We start from the raw sequence: 20147 nt of genomic DNA, 5'->3' as shown, positions 1-20147 counted from the left end.
GATCCCTTGGAAGTTTAAGCCGATAGTGAGACTGGCACAGGTTCCAAGTTCCAACTTGCAACTAATTCAGTTGGATTCCTAGGGAGGCTAACACCTTGGCTGATTCTCTTCCAAGGGTGGGTATAACAAGGGATCACTTTGTTTGAGAGTGTCCAGGACCTGGTGATAACTTGTAACTTCAATTGTGTCTTGTATTGGGATCTTTTGGAGCTGTAATTGAATTATTCGGGCTGCTGTTCACCTTGGTGAGAAGTTTGGTGGTTCTTGCTGAATGAAATTTCTTTGTTATTTATCAAAAAAGAAAAAAAGAAAAATAGTTACGGACAAGGTCAACAGGATTGATAAGAAATTTGACATTTTGATAGGGTGAGAGAAAAAGTAGTAGAGCCAGAGAGTGTTTAGTGATTGTTGCGCCATTGCTCTGACCAGTTCATTAGTGATGATTGTTTCCCCTTTTGAGCTTGAGAAAGTATCTGCTGCAACCTCTCATCCTCAGCCAGCAGCTCTTTGTAAACTTCCTTCACCTTCATTGAAGGTGGTGCCGATGATGACTGAAATCTTCCCAACTCCAAAAATAGGAAGATCCAACAAAGTGACCACATCCTCCAAAAGTAATATAAATTCGCCCCTAGTAATGACAAATACATGAGAAGGACACCACTGGGAACAGAGGACACTTACAAAATCAAGATACCTATTACTACTAAGAGAAACCATACAATCTACTAGTCTGCACAGCCCTAGTGTGTGTAGAGAGCCAACATACGAGGGATACTTCAGCATTACTAAACAAAAATTCATGAGTTGCTCACAGCACAACTCATAAATCTTCAAGTATAAATGAGTCACCTGCTGTGTTTTCCTCGGAATTTTGGGGGTTAATATGTTTATACAAAGGTAATAATACTAGGCACAATTTATTGCTCAATAACAAGCAGGTCCGTTATTGAGCAATCTAAGGGGATGGATTTAATATACTGCAGTCATAGTAGTAAGAATAATCGTGGACATATTACAATGTGCGTTATAGCCATGGACTATTATGGCATATAAAATGACTGTGGTTGCAAACCAGTGGTTGACCACAAATACCTCTTGCATAAACAGAGAACCGCAAGCGTCCTGCTCACACATTGCAGACCATGCCCCTCACACGCAAGACTTAAAGAGACACCAGGCCATGAGACAAGCAAATTACCAAAATGTGGTACAAAAGTAAGGCCTGCAAACGACAAAAGTGTCATACGAGTGTGCAAGTAATGCAAAAGCTCTTCGAACGGAACACGTGGTAGGATAATAGAGGTGAAGGCAGTTACAATCTGTGCAGGCTGGTAACTGGTACCACCATAGAATCTAGTGTGTGTCCCTATCGAATCAGCCTAGATGTGTGAGTTGACCAACTTTCGAATATTCTGGAATTCTTGACACAGATGTAAATCAGTCCTCAAAATCTGATAAACTTGGGAAAAATAGAGAGAAAAGAGGAAGGAAAGAAGAGAACAGCAGTGCAAGAGAAGGAAGATGGAGAAAAGAGGAGGAAGAAGAAGAAGAGTTCGAATATCTCTTCTCTCCCTTCTCTAATCCTTTTACTAAACTTCAATCTGAACATAATTGGGTGACCAGCTAGGCAGTAACATAAAGAGAACTAGCAAAAGAAATAGCAGGCCCATTAGCTAACAAATAAATAAAACATATTACAAGAAAAGATACTAGGGCCCAGTCAGCCCAATCTCTTTACACTCCCCCTCAATCTGAGCATAGATGTCAATCATGCCCAACTTGCTTATATAGTGTGGCAGCTTCCCTCTCAGAACTCCCTTGGTCAAAATATCAGCAAGCTACTTTTTGGAGATGATGAATGGCAAACAAACTTTTCCTGAGGAAACTCTTTCCTGTATAAAATGTCTAACAACCTCAATGTGCTTAGTTCTATCATGTTGAACATGATTATGTGCAATATTGATAGCTGCTTGGTTGTCACAGTACCTTTCAACATCAATGTATGCTTCCAGCTTCATGTGTCCATGTTTGGCAAATAGAATACATTTCCCTGGAGTACCTTTCAAGTAACACAAAACTCTTTCTGCAGCTAAATGAGTATCTCTAGGAGAATGCATAAATTGACTAATAACACTCACTGCATAGGAAATGTTCAGCCGAGTCATGCAAAGGTATAACAACTTCCCAAGCAATCTCTAAAACACTCCCTTATCAGATAAAAATTCACCATCTATAGCAAAAAGCTTGTGATTGGGATCAATAGAAGTGAAGGCTGGTTTAACACCAAGTTTTCCAGTCTCAGCAAGGAGGTCAAGGACATATTTGCGCTAAGAAATGAAGATACCATCTTTAGATCAAGCAACTTCAATGCCCAAAAAATATTGGAGATACCCTAAATCCTTGATCTCAAATTTAGAGTTAAGAAATCTTTTGAGTTAACTAACCTCTTGGGTGTCATTACCCGTGACCATATCATCAACATAGACTATCAAAAAGGTCACTAGAAAGCCACTTCTTTTCAAGAACAATGTATGATCCGATTGAGTTTGTGTGTAACCAAATGAGACAAGAGCAGCCCTGAACCTCTCAAACCAAGCCCGAGGAGACTGTTTGAGACTGTAAAGAGATTTCTGCAGTTTTCACACCTTCCCATACACTTCCTTTCCATACACCCCCGAAAGCAAAGACATATAGACCTCTTCATGTAGATCGCCATTCAATAAGGCATTTTTAACATCAAACTGGTGGAGAGGCCAGTCAAAAGTAGCAGTTAGAGATAACAAAACCCGGACTAAGGTCATCTTAGCCACAAAAGCAAATGTCTCAAGATAGTCAATACCATACATCTGAGTGTAGCCTTTAGCAACCAACCTGGCCTTAAACCTCTCAACAGAGCCATCAAGGTGATATTTAATGGAAAATACCCATTTACAACCTACTGGTTCCTTCCCTTCAAGCAAGTCAACAATATCCCAAGTATGGTTCTTATGGAAAGCATCCAGTTCAGCCATCGTAGCATCCCTCTGATACAGACCTAGGTATCACATGGGAAGAAACATAAACAAGAAAAAAGTAGTAGGTAGGAGATAAAAGACTATAACATAGGTGTTAGGAGATACAATGGGTTGTACACTTCCGCTTGCCCTCGCAGAGAGCAATAGGAAGATCAAGGTCTAGGAAAGATGTAGATAGCTCAGAGGAAGGCTGACCTATTACCTCAGTAATGAAGGGAGGACTAAGAGGCTCTTCTGTAGGAGTGGAAACAACTTGCCCATGTCTGAATCTGTACCTTTGGTACCACCTTTGAATGACAAAATGAGGAGGAACTACAGGAGGATGAGGTGGAGGAGGAATAGGAATATTGGAGATAGGCCTAGTGGGAGAAGTGGACACCTCATGAGATGACTCAAAAAGAACAGGAAGTTGAACTGTTGGAGACATAACAAAGAGTTCCTCATATTTCTCCCCCTCAGGAGCAATAATAAAGGAAGGAGTAGACTTAGCAAATTTGACGTCACGAGATACAAAACGAGTGTCATTAACTGGATCAAAACAGCAATATCCCTTCTACATGGGGGCATAATATCCCAAAAAAAAAACATTTATGAGCCTTAGGTTCAAATTTGTGCCTTCAATGGCTGTTAACATGCACATAGCAAGTGCACCCAAAAACACGGAGAGGAAGAGAGAAGAGATCATTCGGAAAGAGAAGGCTAAAGGGGGTTTTGATGTCAAGAACCTAGGAAAGCATACGGTTAAACAAAAAGGTAGCAGTAAGGACAACATCTCCCCAAAATTTTATAGGAACATGGGATGCGAAAATGAGGGATCTAGCAACTTCAACCACATATCGGTTCTTCCTTTCCACCACTCAATTCTTTTGTAGAGTGTAGGAATAAGAACTTTGATGAATAACCCCAAAAGCTTCAAGATAGGCTGAGAGGGTTTTCTCAAAATACTCCTTAGCATTATCAGAACGGAATATTTTGATCTGGGTGTTAGACTGGATAAAAATGAGTTCATGAAATTTTTGCACAATAGTTGGTACTTCATCCCAGGATTTCATGAGATAAATCCAAGTGTAACGAGAGTAATCATCAATAAAAATGATAAAGTACCTGTAACCCCCCATAATAGGCAAATGATTTAGCCCCCACACATCAGAGTGAACAATATGAAAAGGAGAAATAGATCTTTTATTGCTTACTGAATAAGATTGTCTACAACGCTTTGCCAGTTCACACAACTTACAATGAAGACTTGATAAAGACACTCCCTTAAACATATCTAGAAATAAATGACTCAAAGCAAAATAAGACAAATGGCCAAATCGAAAGTGACATAACATGACTTTGTCAACAGACTCTAACAAGACTGACTTCAAGGCAACTCCATGAGGTGGTCCAAGAGCACAATCAGGTGTGTCCAGCAAGTATATTCCGTTCGCCTCATTGCCACTCCCAATCATCCTCTGAGACTGTAGGTCCTGAAAAACACAATGAGTGGGAAAGAAGGTTATGCTATAGTTCATGGATTTAGTTAAGCTACTAACAGATAAAAGATTTGTATTAAGTTTAGGGACATGAAGGACAAAGGATAAATAAAGAGTGTCAAAGGATTTTATATCCCCTTTGCCAAAAATGGGAGCAAGGGACCCATCAGCAAGGGATATTTTCTCTTTACCAGAGAGAATGCGGTATGAAAAGAAAAGGTTAGACAAGCTGGTCATATGGTCTGATGCACCAGAATCAATGATCCAATGTATTTTATGATTACCTGAAACTGAAGCATGGTTTGCAGAAGCACGAATACCTGAGTGAGCAAATGTTGATGATGATGATGTGTTGCCTGAAGAGTGAGATGTAGAAATAGTAGCCTCCAAGTGACTTAACAGCCTATCATACTTTTCAAAATATGCCTTCATTGCTGCCAACTGTTCAATGGTGGACTTCTCTTCATTCTCCTTCCTCCTTCCGATACCGTGGCAACATTAGTTGTCTTTGGCTTTCCTGTTTGACTGCCCTTCTTAAAATTCTTGTTATTCTTAAATCGGTCAAGAAGAAGATCAGGATGAAGCTTCCAGTAAGTGTCATTTGTATGTCTCGGTTTCTTGCAATATTCACATACCTGCTCCTTCTTCTCAGTTGGACCCTTCGGCTTTATTCCTGCATGTGCAAAGTGTTCCGTAGGTGGACTCTATAACTGAACTTGCCGCCTACTCTCACCATAGCATATGCATGGGCAAGAGTAACATCATCTTTGGCCAAAATATTCTGCCTAATGATGTCAAACTCAGGGTTGAGTCCAATAAGAAATTCAAACACCATGTTTCTTTCCACCAACTTCCTAAACATTTTTAAATCATTCTTAGTCTCCCATGCAACTGTCTCCATAACATCAATTTCCTACCATAAGGATTTCATTATAGAATAGTAGATTCCCACACTCCTCTCCCCCTGTCTTAGGTTCTTCACATCACTTTTCAGCTTGTAGACTCTAGCCACATTCAACTTCTGTGAATAAGTTTCAATAACACTGTCCCAGATCTCCTTGGCAGAGGACATCCAAAGATGGTGCTGACTTATATGAGGCTACATAGAGTTGACTAACCATCCTATAACGGTATAGTTTTCCTGCATCCATTTCTCATATTCAGGGTCTTCTCTTCAGGTTTCACTTTACTGCCTGTGAGGTACCCTAATTTTCCTCTACTACAGACATAAATCCTTATAGACTATGCCCAAGCAAGATAATTTGTCCCATCTAACTTGATTGTGGTCATACCAATCAAAACAGAATCTACCGAGCCAAGCCCGGAAACCGGCACCTGCTTGAACTCACTTCTGTACTGCTCCATTAATCAAATGAAAATCAAAAATCCAGAAATTTGGTCCTTATAAACTTACTTGAAGTCAAACTAGTACCCAGATGCTTGAAAACTAGGGTTTCACTGCGTTCGACTATTAGGGAGAAAGAGAAAAGATGCAGCCGCTCCTACCAAAGCTTCCCAATCTCTTCCAAACCTTAACCGCCCTCTTTTAGAAGTCAAAAGACACCTCCCAAGCACAGAGCACCACACCCAAAGCTTCATTTTTACTTATAACTTTGAAAATTTCAAATTGGCTAGGGTTTTGGGTAGAAACAGTACAGCACCACTTCTTGGCAATATCCAAACAGCTTTACACTATCCAAACCCTCTACCAACTAGGCCAAAGATCCTCTGAACTATAGAGAACCTATCTCTCCATACACTCTCTTAATCGAAGGGTGTATGGGAAAAGAGAAATAATAAAAGGAAGAAAGAAACCTGCTCTGATACCAAGATGTAAATCAGTCCTCTAAAATCTGATGTAAACTTGGGAAAAATAGAGGGAAAAGAGGAAGGAAAGAATAGAACAGCAGTGCAAGAGAAGGAAGATGGAGAAAAGAGGAGGAAGAAGAAGAGTTCGAATATCTCTTCCCTCCCTTCTCTAATCCTTTTACTAAATTTTAATCTGAACATAATTACAAGTATACCCTTAAGTGAGCGGCCAGCTAGGCAGTAACATAAAGAGAACTAGCAAAAGAAATAACAGGCTCATTAGTTAACAAATAAATAAAACATATTACAAGAAAAGATACTAGGGCCCATTCAGCCCAGTCTCTTTACAAACACCATGCATGAATAAGCCCTTCTCCACTTCTATAAATAGCAGCTCTTTTGATGGAGAAGAGACTCATTCATTCCTTCATTCCCTTCACCATTAGCTTTCATCCTTCCCCTTGTTTTTTTTTTTTTTTGATAATTTCATCCTTCCCCTTGTTGAAGCCTTCCTCTGACCAAACCCTAATCCTTATTTCCTTCTCCATCTCAACTTCAGAGCCTAGACCATCATCACCACTGCCTTGCAGGATGAAGTGTCCATGTTAGACCCTGAAACTACATGCACACTTTAAGGACACTTTTATGCAGCATTTTTCTTTTTCTCCTTGCTTAACCAACATAAATGAACAGCTAGTAAACACAATGAATGTAATGTTTTCCTATAAAATGATATTAAGTAACGAGAATAATCTATTTTTTTATAAATGTAACAAGAATAATCTATTAGGTCCTTTTGTAAAGGCTAATAATGTAAATTTCAGCACTATTTTAATAGATTATACTTTCCTATAAACATGTATGTGAGTCCATGTTTCTTCATATTGCCAAGTTGGACTCTTGAACATGCATCGGATACTGATTCTTGTGTCCATGTCAATCCAACACTGGTAGTGGTTTGTTGTTGTTTCATATTGGGAGGACATAGAGAGCTTAGGGAAGGGGGTTCTGTCTTTTTAAGAGCTATGGCAGTGTTCCAACAAGCCCAAATCATTTATCAATCAGCTCAGCATTATAATCAGAATGAATAAACATCTACGAAATCTGTAGTCATCGACCAAGTAACTGTATGAGAAATCAAAAGAGCATGTTTAGCCACAGCATGGGCTGCTTTGTTACCTGATCTAGGAACCCAGCAAACTGAGCCGTAAGAAAATCTTGCCAGAAGTTGGACTCCTGGACATGCATCGGATACTGATTCTTGTGTCCATGTCCATGCAACACTTGTGGTGGTTTATTGCTGTTTCATATTGGGAAGAACAGAGAGAGCTTAGGGAAGGGGGTTCTGGTGTTTTTTTTTTTTTTTTTGAAGGGCAGCGGCGGTGTGCCAACAAGCCCAAATCATTCAGCAATCAGCTAACATTATAATCAAATGAATAATTACATCTACGAAAGCTAGAGTCATCGACCAAGTAACTGTATGAGAAATCAAAAGAGCATGTTTAACCACAGCATGGGCTGCTTTGTTACCCAATTTAGGAACCCAACAAACTGAGCTGTAAGGGAATCCTGCCAGAAGTAGTTGCAATCTGCAATCAAGTTTTTGATGCGCCGAGGAAGATAAGCGTCATCCAACAGACTATTAAGAGAAGGGGGTTCTGTTAGGTGTGTGTGGATCTTATTTTCTCAGTGATATCTGGGTATCTAATGGTGTACTTCACACTTTCTCTATTTTAAAAGTTTTTTTATTTACTAGAGGGAGGAAAAAAACTACCTCTGCCACATGTCTCTTACTACTACCCAACTATCTCATGTGCGGTACTGCGTGTAAAAAACCAGTTGCCAAACATTAATCCAACAGTAATAAAGATGATACCCCTTTTGCACAAACTTTCGTAACCTTCTTAGGCAAGGAAAGGGAAAGGTAAACACCTAATTATATGCTTTTTATGGTAAACAAAAAGGCAAGTTCATTGAAAAAGGAAATACAAATAGAGGTGATGATGCATCACCCAACCCACACACAAATTCCCCCACTCCAAAACCTTATGAACAGGCCATCACTATACCAGAAAGACATCTGTAAAGCCTCCCTTACCAACTTCATTTAAAAAATACAATGGAATTTTCACTCTGTAGATGAAAGCACTTAAAATCAGTGAATCACCAACCTCACACCCCTAACCTCCAAACAAGTTTATCCTGTCCACACCTAAACACCACTTGTTGAATTCTGTAGAGACCAAAATTGGAAATATCTTTTCATGGGTTCCTCCTTAAACAAACAATTGCATAGACTTGCTAGCATTCTTCAAAAGATAATGATTTTTTTTTAGGAAGTATAATGAGAAAACACTTTATACTTGTTTTTAGTTAAGCATTCTTTTTCCCTTTCTTTATGGAACTTCAACTATTATAAAAATAAACTATTAGCAGAGAAGAAATAGAAGAACCGAGGGGGAAGAAGAGAGAAGATAGAGAGGAGAGAGGGGAGAAGAGAAGAGAAAGAGTTTGGGAGAAGAATCAGTTCTGGCGGCGCCAGAATATGTTATTATATATAGGGCGACACTTAAAAATAAGGGAAAAGACCCTTATGCCCTTGTAACACTTACAGCTTATAAACAGAATAAATTTTCTAACAGAACAAAGCAGAAATAAACCAAACAGAATAAAGAAACTAAATTGACTAAATTATTCCAACATGGACCAAGAATGCTTAAGGATTAATATAATTCGCCTTCAACATTAGTACCAAAATTAAGGAATATTATGATGGGGAAAAAACCTTTGATTAATGCTTGAGAAAAAAAAATGCAATTGACAACAAAAATGATAGATATGATTAAATAACATTTACAACCACCATTAAAAGACAATGAAATGAAAAAAAAATAAACCAACAAAAGGAATTGTGTTTACCATTTCAGAATAACTTAAGTCATATAGATCCTCATCATGCACCCAGTCATCCATGCCAAATTCGGGAAATGAACGAGAACCATTTGCATAAAGCCATTGACCTTTCTCAATTTTTCTGCAATTAGGGCACTGCATAACTCCCTTTGCATTGAATGCAGAACCAATGCAATCTGAAGCAAATCATGACATGGATAAGTGAGAAACATGAAATCATGGAAGATATTCATTCTCCAAAAGAATATGAAGGAACAACTTTAAATTTGGTGACTACCACTATTAATTGTTTGTGTGCTACATGCAGAACACCATTTAAATCATCACCAAATTTGGCTGGATCACATTGGTTGATCTTGATGCATCATCTGGATGGTCCAGATCAATAGTTACATCTATGAACAATACTTGAATGTTCAAATCTTATATTTCGCTTCTCCAATCCAAATCAATAATTAGATTTAGAATACCAGTTTAATGGCCCAGATCAATTGGACATCCTAGATTAATTGTGTGGTGAATCTTTCCCATCAGACAGAAGATGGAAGACCCTTCACCCTTCCTTGGTGGCCATAACCTCACATCATTACTATTTTGCTTTTACAGTCTACTTTTTTTTCGAGAAAAGGTAACTTGCATTCACATTTCAAAAAAGGGAAGGATGTACATGACAAGATATACAAGAAAGGGCCATGTAAACAAAAAGCTAAGAGCTCAAAAAATTAAAATGGCATTGTATTTGCACTATGCAAAATATCCCTTCCCGAACCAGATTTAGCTAAACTATCTGGCTAACTGATTCAGCTCTCTTGGAATCCATCTGAAGCTACAATTCAAAGTGGAGGAGATGTCGTGGATTTTAAGAAGGTGAGATAGCTTCCAAGGGGTGGAGTCCCTATACTTGGTCCATTTTATAGCATTGAGTCTCCTTCAATCACCAAGTCACTGAACTGCTGCTGATTATCAACGTGGGACCCCTCTAAAAGGGCACAGGTGTCAGCAGTAGCTGTATCTGAGGCACTTGTAGGACCACTGAATGCTCAAACCAGGCCCCCATCACCTTTACTAATGATGCCCCCATACCTACAGTAGTAAGATCATCTTGGTTTCTTCTCTCTGGCCTCTGGAGGAAGGGGGAGCCAGTGACAGGCCTGTCAGAGAAGACTGAATCACTTTTTTTTTGAGAAAGACTGCATCACTTCTAACCAGCATCTTTGCAAATCCCCCATGCTCACACCAGCAAAATATCTGTTGCTAACATCCAAGAGTGAATGGAGTTCAGGATTCGTTTTTTTAGCTTTCTAGTGAAAGATTCTTTGCACGCAAAGATCCTTCTGTTGCATCAGTGTTTTAAAAGCGCAAGGCGCAAAAAAGGCGCAGGGCGCAAGGCGAGGCGCATGCCTTTTTGAAGCAAGGCCCAAGGCAAGGCGAGGCACGTGCCTTTCTGAAGCAAGGCGCAAAAATACAAAAAAAAATGCTAAAAATTAAAAAATATATATTAAAGATAATATTAATAAGAAATATAAACTTAAATTTAAAAATAAATGTTTTAAAAAACCTATTATCTAAAATTAAAATACATAAACATAAGATGTAAAGCATATTCAAATGAGAATTTAAAAATAAAATCAAGCATATAAAACATTTTCAAGCATGCAAAACCTCTAATCTCTCTTTTCACTCAATTGCATTACTTCAAGTAGCTAATGTAATGTAAAACATATTACATTCCTGACTCTACGAGCTGCCTTTATGCCACACCTCTTGAGGCAAGCCCAAACAAGTCCACGTTAGGTCTTAAATTCTTAGTTTTCACACAAAAAATAATGATTTTATAGTTTTAATTGCTTTTTAAGAAAACATTTTATCAGGATGAATGAATGAGCAACATTACCAAATTAAGGGTTCTCGGAATTTAAGAAGACATTTTTTGTGTGAAAACTAAGAATTTAAGACCTAACCTAGACTTGTTTGGGCTTGCCTCGAGGGGCGTGGCACGAGAGTCCGGGGGCGGAGCCCCGGCCCAGCCGCTACGTTCAAAAAAAGCAAAAAAAGCATCAAATTTTCAAAAAGGCGCACGCCTAGGCTGAGGATCAGCCTAGGTGTGCGCCTTTTAAATCACTGTGTTGCATTCCTCCCAGTAAACATTTTCATTATTCAAAAGCCATGCTTAATGATAGTGTGCTCCTTTTATAGGGAATATGCTGTCCAATTCACCACTCAAATTGGAAAAAAAAAATTCCAAAGCCATCCTATCTTAGCTAATTTTTTTGAACTCTAAATCATAAGCATTTTTAATTAAGAAACATATTTGAAATTAATTGGTATTGAATATTGAATGGTTGAGCCATTACTTCATGGGTTATAATATCGACAGTGTATGTTATTTTCTTCAATTAGCTACAATAGTATGTGTTCTTTTGGATCAATTATACCATTTATGTTGTATAGTATTCTTGTCTTTTATTGTAAGGTTCTACAGTAACCTGAGAGATCAAAACAAAGGTATTGACGAAATTAATAATGTGGGATTGGCAGTTCTACAAAGCCATTGCATATAGTATGATTAATTGACTGGCTGGCTAGTTGAGAATATCATAATAGTCGTCTTCCTTTCTGGGAAAAAAAAAGTGAATCTATTGTGCTAAGTACTTAACATACGAATACAATATGAAAAACAAAAAAAAAAAAAGATGAGGGTCAGGCTATTTGACCTTATTGAGGAGATTATGCCACCATTCTCATTTTTATTATATGACCACAGAATTTATGATAAACATTATTTCTTTCCACTACATAGATAAATAGAAAGGTAAATTTCAATTGAAACACTTCTTATATTGTCATTTTTTATGTGAGATGATTAACATCTCTCCTACTAAAAACATTAAGTCCTTCATTATCTTAATTTCTTTTCTTTCCCAAGTTTTTATCCATAACAAAGCAAAAGAATACATTGACATGGCAAGCCACCCTAAGGATTTAATGCCAGCTTGATTAGAAATCTTTACAAAATCATAGTAAAAGTTCTATCCATGCTGTTGAAAGAAGCCTTTCCACAATTATTTTCAAATTCTCAAGGGATATTCATCCAAGGGAGATAAAATAAATCACCAATCAAATCCTACTTGCAAATAAATGTGTCAAGAGACAAGAAAATTAGAATAGAAAGGGTGGGTATATATGAATTGGATTTAGAAAAAGGCCTATGACTAAGTGGATTGGTATTTCATGTGTGAGGTCTTGAACAAGTGTGGATTTGGAGTGAATTGGAGATAATGGATCATGGGATATATTCAATCATTCCAATATTCAGTCCTAGTAAATAAGGTGGTAAAGGACCTCTTCCCAGTTAAGAGGGGCTGGGGCAAGGAGACCTCTGCTTTCTTATTCACTCTTGTAGTAAACATATCAATGTTGCATGGACTCTCCTAAATGGATGAAGTGTCCATCTCAGGCACACATTAGACACCAACACTCCCTGGATTCTTGAGGGACACTTCTACATGATATTTTTCTATCACTCATTTTAATGGAAATGGACAGTTGATGTACACAGTGAATGCCACTTTTCCTATAAATGCTTTTAAGTAACAAAAAGTAAGCTTTTAAAAACATTCTTTATAGGATTATAATGTTAAAAGTTTCTCTTAAAAAAATTATAATGTTAAAGTTCAACAAAATGTGGATTATTTGAATAGTTTACACTTGTCCATAGGCATGACCATGAGCCCTTGTTGTTTTTGTCTTGCTGAGCCAGACTCCTGAACACGCGTTGGATTCTGAATCTCATGTCTATGTCCATACAACATTAAAATATATTCAATAGATTAATCTCAGGGGCTGATGATCTTAACCTAGTAAGAGGATGGAGGGTAAGAAGGAAGGAGACAATGAGGGAGAGATAGTAGGATGGTTTATGGCCTTGGGGTGTGATGCCTCTCTGGCCTCTTTTCTTATTCGGTAAATGGGAGTGGGTAAGTTGGTCAACACGAGAGTTAACCAATTTATTGGCGTTCATTTTTTGGCATTAGTGGGTCCCACAAAAAAAAGAACGATTCCCAAGTGTGGCAATTACCTGTGTATGTATTACCCTCTGCCTACTTGGGTAAATAACTTTCCCGTCAGAAGGGAAAATTGCTACACATGATGGGACAACATTTTCCCCTTAATAACGACACTTTTATGGATAAAATTGACGTTGTTTAACTTTACTGGGAAACAGAGATCACTAGTAAGCACATTTACCAGAGTAAATGTTTCCCAGGATGCATTTACCCAAGTAAGTGAATTTACCCAGCTAAATAGCTCCCCAGGAAAAAAAAATGAAGGATAAATAAAAATTTCATTTAACTAATAAGATGAAGTACATCTCAATGCCAATGGTTATCAAGTTGACAAACTAAACACACGCTAGAGATCAAACTGAAAAAGAATCAATATACAAGGATGCAAATCAAGAGTACTCCAAAAATTCTCCAACAGATCAGCTTTGGTTACTTGATCAAAATCTGGGAACTGAGAGCCCAGACTGAAATCAGGTTGCCCACTGCTGCTATCAGGCATTCAATACTTTTAGACTTTTCCTCAAAAACCCTTCTGTTTCTCTCTTTCCATATAGACCAACATACTGCAAAGGGAGCACAGCTCCAAAGAATTCTAGCTTTCTTGCTTCCTCTGAGTTTTGGCCATTTGGTGAAGATCTCTGCAACTTTAGGAGACTTATAAAATGAACAAGGCCCCTGGCCCCAGTGACTTATAAAATATCCAACCCTCCCTTTAAGAAGAAACCCTAGATCTTGAAACTTTTGGAGTTCAATGGAAGATAGGTTTTCCAGAAAGCTAGTGTCTTAGAAGAACTATATATCATTATAGGGTAGAAATAATCATTCTAATAAATTGTAGACAAAACCACTCTTTTATTACCTATCAGCATTCAAAATTCCAAATTCTAGTTGCAAAGAGTCTAAATAAGATAAGAGAGATTTTTTGTGGGAACCAACTCAGCCAAGAGAAACCAAAAGAGATCAATTAATAAACCAGGCAACAACGTGTAAGAATGAGAGAGAGGGTGATTTGGGGAGATTAGTGGAGGAGAACAATGCTTTGTTGGGCAAGTGGTTACAGAGGTTCTCTTTAGATTCTTACAAGCTGTGGCATAATGTAATTGTGAGCATCCATGGGATGTAGGATGTAGGGGTGGTCTCTGAAGCCTGGAGCTACATTAGCCTCTTTGTGGAAGGCCATTTCAGTATTGCTTGTTTACAGCACATCTGGTATGATGTAATTGTAAAACAAAACAAAGCTTTGGGAAGATTTCTAGTGGTGAGAAAGAAGACTAAGTGAGAGTTTCCCTGCCAATAAATATTTAACAGTAAATAATAAAAAAGAATGCATTAATTTAGGCAAAAAAAGAGGAAAGGTGCATCATTTTTTCTAAAGCAATTGTTGCCTTCTTCCCCATGAATGAAAAAAACCACAATCCCTAAGCAAGAAAACAAGCTGCAATATAGAAGTCTACTCACATCCTTCCTTGTCTAACCTATCAGTAACCAAAGACAAAGATCACATATTCACATCTCTCTGATGTAATGGCTTCTTAGGCATCCAAATAATCACGATGTATAAGTCACTCTTCAGCAAAGTCCCCACAAATCCCATTCAGAATGATACTCGAGCACTGAAAAAGGTCAATGCCTCGGTGCCAACAGAATCAACATAATCAATAAATTAATTCCTTTTAAACTTCCACGTTTTAATTCTTTCACTTAAAATTTCAAATAAAATAAATCCTGTCACCATGATATGCCGGTTAAAAAGACTCAAGTCTCACCACCCAGGGCCTACACTTCATATGTCTAGAAATCCTACTGCCTTTCCTTTCAAAACAAGGATCCAGAAAGCACTACCCCACCCCCAAAATAGAAAGATAGGGGCATATGACATTTGTGCTTAAAAGGAGCACAAGTAAAGCGGGATCTCCAGCCCACAACTGAACAAGGATGAAGTATCAAATCACAGAAACTCCTGGCAATTATTGGTGTTAAAATGCATTGGCATGATAAAAGAAATACAGGTTTGTATGGCTTTTGGGGATTAATGACATGGAACATTCTTCGATGCATTTTCAACAGTTTGGTAATTGAACCACAAGATCTTTCTCTCCAATCAGATTGCTACAATTCAAGCCGTTTCCAATTTGGCTCAGCACCAGCTCTAGCTAATATTGCCATGAGAATTTACTCTGACATCCATATTCACTTTGATGCCCTAACATTAATGATGATATATAGAGTAAAAGAACATGACACCAGTGTCATTTTGATAGCTAGTAATTCTTCACCATTAGCTTCAAACATATCCCAAACCCCAGATATATTTCATAAAGAATTCATCATTAGTTTGCCTCCAATATAAAAATATCTTCAAATTCGACATAAGGAAGCTAATATTGCATTTAAATACCTATCCTTAAATTCTATAAACAAGCCTGCGGCACCAAGCATCACAATTTTATACTTTTTAATGGAACCAAGCCTCCTAAAAATATCAACACGGCCACGGCACCAAACAGCAAGCAATATGGCACTGGAGGAAATTTTTAATAGAAATTCAGTCAACCAATTCAAATTGGTGGCTTAAAATGTGGAATTATAGAAATTTTGACTTTTCAAGTCTCGATAGCCATCACAGTTAAAAGTTAAACTTAAAACTAAAAACCCAATTTTGCTTCAACGTGCATCCAGAGCCCCACTTATGCATCTCAACAATTCATCAGTTCCGATGAAAACCATAATTTTTTAAACAAAGAAAATCCGATATTTTCCTACTCACCGAGATGAAACTCATGTCCGCATTGCAGCTTCGCCCTCGATCTGTCCCCGTTGTCAGTTACTGCCTCAAGGCAAATCGAGCATGAAACCGACGACGCAGACAATGAAGGCCCTCCACCACCCCCGTCATCCAAAAGATCGGCATCTTCCGAGCCCATACCTCCGATCAAAACCCTAAATTTGGGGGGCTCGAAAACAATCAAGAAAGAAAAAAAAAATCTCAGCTAAATTCCTCGTACAGACTCGAAAGTCAGTAAATCTTTTTCCTTTGCATTAACAACGAGAGGGTTATCGAGACCAGAAACCCTAAAAGCCCTGAAAATCGAGCGAAGCCTTCGCGGAATCGCAGATAAAATAAGAAGAAAGATCGTTCACAAAAAGAGGGGAAATCTGAAACCCTCTCCAGTCCCCTCTCTCTCTCTCTCTCTCTCTCCAACGTTCGCTTTCGGACCCGTCGAATTGCGGCTTAGTTGTAGTTGGTGTCCTTTAATCGTCTGTGTCGAAATAAAAATCTGGTCGCACGATACAGCCCAGACCAGGCATACGGTAGGGATTGAATGGTGGATGAATGGGGCATTGGAATAAATATACGATTACGTATGAAGATAAGAAGAGATCAGAAGACAGCCCCCCTGCTTTGCTCACGTGAACGTGAACACTAATTTTTTTTAGTCGGTTAGGACCGCCAGGTAGACACTAGACAAGCCGGACATCCGAATCCTGTCTTGATGCATTTTCACGTAGCAAACCCCATGGGCCCCACACGTTTATCTTTTTAACATGTCACTGAAATCCCTCAGGCTGCGTTTGTTTTCGATGTAAATATTTATCGATGATGAAATATCAATCAATTTAACTAATAAACTGTAACTTTGAAAAGTGTGGTTATTAATCTAAATATTTGCATCAATTTTATTAATATTGTATTTATATCAATTATTAATATAAAATTATATTATGAGTGGAGTTTATATCGATTTTCAATGAAATTTTCTACTCCATTCAAATACACAAATACAATGGGGAGTGGAGTTTTACACTATTCATATTTACATAAAAACAAATGCAGCCTTACCCTCCACTTGGTTTATGTGATAAGAAGGAAGGAGTGTTTGGTTTATGAGATATCAATGTCATTAGATAAAATGGGAAAAAGGTGGAATTAGATATCTTAATTCTTGAGATGGGAATTGTATAAGAGGGGGAGGGGGGGGAGGAACTTGTTTGTGGGGGATCAATAAGTTATTATTTATGATGGAGGATGATTTGACCTGACCCCTTAAAACAATTACACGTGGACCTGATTCAGCACGAGCAATAGCTCAGCACCGCAGCCTGACTGCGACTAAGTAACGAGCCTGTATGACAACTCGCTACGTCGTAGCTCGTTATAGGGGGAGCTCGCTATAGCACAGCTTGAAGTCCCCCGAGCTACCGAAAGGGGATACTCCAAGACTATCCCAACTCGCGAGCTAGGGTAACCAGCTCACTCCAACACTTAGGCAGAAAGACTGCCCCAAAGGCAATCCCGATGAGGGTTACCTCGAAGTACCCCTGGGAGTTCGCGACAAGATAGCTCGTTGCGTGACAAGGTAGCTCGTGACTAAGCAATGCGACGCTCTCAAGGAAGCTTCTATCTGACAAGATCGTACTCATCAGACTGTGCCATATCTCTTGACTGACGGTGCAGTCCATGTCCATTTGGCAGACTGTACCCACGTCCCTCGACAGATGGTGGTGTGCATGTCCTCCCGAGACGTGTCACCCATCCAATTGGGTAGTATTCAGCAGCGGTCACCTGCGCAGCCCTGGCGGGGGGGGGGGGGGGGAGGAACTTGTTAGTGGGGAAAAATATCTTCATTTTTCCCATCAATAAGTTATTATTTATGATGGAGGATGATTTGACCCGACCCCTTAAGACAATGACATGTGGACCTGATTCAGCACGAGCAACAGCTCAGCACCGCAACCTGACTGCGACTAAGTAACGAGCCTGTAGGACAACTCGCTACGTCGTAGCTCGCTATAGGGGGAGCTCGCTATAGCGCAGCTCGAAGTCCCCCAAGCTACCGAAAGGGGATACTCCAAGACTATCCCAACTTGTGAGCTAGGGTAACCAGCTCGCTCCAACACTTAGGCAGAAAGACTGCCCCAAAGGCAATCCCGATGAGGGTTACCTCGAAGTACCCCTGGGAGCTCGCGACAAGATAGCTCATTGCGTGACAGGGTAGCTCGCTACAAGGTAGCTCGCAACTAAGCAATGCGACGCTCTCAAGGAAGCTTCTATCTAACAAGACCGTACCCGTCAGACTGTGCCACGTCTCTTGACTGATGGTGTAGTCCCTATCCATTCGGTAGACTATACCCATGTCCCTCGATAGATGGTGGTGTGCCTGTCCTCCCGAGACGTGTCACTCATCCAATTGGGTAGTACTCAGCAACGGTCACCTGCGCAGCCCTGGCAGGTAATGGCTGCGATAGAAGCCCAGTGGCGGTTATGCTTGATTTGACAAGAACGCCTATATAAGAGCTCCCTAGTTGAAGGAAGCTCTCTCTCAAACATCTAAGATCTTATTTGAAATTTACTTGCTCTCAAGCTAATCTTGAGAACTCAATGATCCAGTGCAACCTACACTCTTAGCCTCTTTACACTCTTTACTTTCTCCCCCAGTATTCTAACTTAAGTTTTGAAGTATTCTAGTCGGGTAAATCCCCCAGGAATCCTTCATCTTCTTCTTCGCAGGTGCCATCTGTTGCCAGCTATGAGCCAGTCAACAGCCAACTAGGAGTGCCCGGATCGTGCCACATCATTTGGCGCCATCTGTGGGAAACGCTTCAAGAAGCCTTCCTCTAAGCTTTTACAGTTTCCTTTTCTAAAAACTCAACATTCATGGCTTCCTCCAACAACGTTGGACGTGGTGCTAGCCAAAACGCCTCTGGGAGCAACCCCAACCTCCTACTGTCTGTATTGGGCAGTTCACTGTCCCCCTCTCCGTGGATGGATTTCCCAGTTTGAACGTGCCTACCACAATGGCACCCGCGGTCGCTCCACTTCCTTCCACAGTTGGAGCAACCTTTGCTGAACCCTCGATTGTGCCCCCAGCGGCCAACCTGAACTAGTTGGAGGACTTGATGCAGTGCATGCGAGCCATGCAAGTTCAAATGCAACAATTTCAACAATTCCAACTCTATCAACAACAGGTGTTGCACCAGGTTTCCAAATACCAGTATCAACAGCAGTTTCCTTCTTTGCCTCAGGCTCAGTCGTCGCTTCCCTCTCGGCATCCAGCCACGAAGCAGACCAAGCCCTCCCGTCGGAGTGAACGACCTCATTGGGGAGAAGCCTCCTAGGCCCAGGATTTCGCCAAGAGCCAAGCCTCTTCCCATAGCCAGAAGGAGAGGCCAGCCACTCCCACCTTGCAACCCGTGGGCAGATCGAAGGCCTCCCAACCAACCAAGCTCATATCACCCCGGCCTTCACAGTTCGAGCTCCCACTCGCAGAGAATCCGTTCGAGGTCCTAGCCGTAGGCTATAGGCAGGGCCCTTCGGTTCAGAGCCACCACCAGCAGTCCAAGCCCATCAAGCTAGGCGACACTAAAGCATCAAGCACCAACGCCAAGCCAGCAAAACAACAACGAATACGCCGACGATCTTGCCGAACTGCTACTTGAGTTTCTCCCGAGCTCAAATGAAAAGAGGATGTATGTTCAGGTGAAGTGAAAGCTACCCCTCGCCGAACTAGTACGCTTTTTATTTGAAAATTTAGATGTTTTTGCATGGTCTGCGACAGAAAATGCCCAGCATAGACCCTAGCATCATAACTCATAAGCTTAAAATTGATCCTGTAGTTAGGCTCGTTTGATAGAAGAAATGCAACCTAACCCCAGAGCAATGGAGGGTAGTCGACGAGGAGGTCAAGAAGCTCCTTGCAGCCGATTTTATCAGGGAAGTCCACTACCCGAGCTGGGTGGCCAACCCCGTTATGGTGAAAAAGGCTAATGGTAAACGACGCATGTGCGTCGACTACACCAACCTGAACCGAGCTTGACCAAAGGACTGCTTCCCACTTTCCAGAATTGATCGTCTGGTGGACGCGACC

At 40.0% G+C, this 20147-nt stretch overlaps 1 protein-coding gene across 1 annotated transcript in view; it reads right to left on the bottom strand.

Annotated features, from left to right (window-relative positions):
* The window catches only part of LOC148867522 (E3 ubiquitin-protein ligase RFI2-like), a 34976-nt gene extending 18222 nt beyond the window's left edge, over positions 1–16754 (bottom strand). The window contains exons 1-2 of the mRNA XM_088977850.1: positions 16049–16754; positions 9221–9390 (exon numbers count right to left, since the gene is read on the bottom strand). Coding sequence (XP_088833976.1) covers positions 9221–9390; positions 16049–16205 — 327 coding nt within the window. The 5' untranslated portion in view covers positions 16206–16754. The remainder of the gene's footprint in view (positions 1–9220; positions 9391–16048) is intronic.
* Positions 16755–20147: the final 3393 nt, after the last annotated feature.

Source organism: Nelumbo lutea, chromosome 3 (assembly GCF_056320005.1).
Source record: "Nelumbo lutea isolate HS-2025 chromosome 3, American lotus-T2T, whole genome shotgun sequence".
Classification (NCBI taxonomy): domain Eukaryota; kingdom Viridiplantae; phylum Streptophyta; class Magnoliopsida; order Proteales; family Nelumbonaceae; genus Nelumbo; species Nelumbo lutea.
The sequence above is the reverse complement of the archived record's forward strand: the minus strand, read 5'-3'. Positions and strand labels throughout refer to the sequence as shown.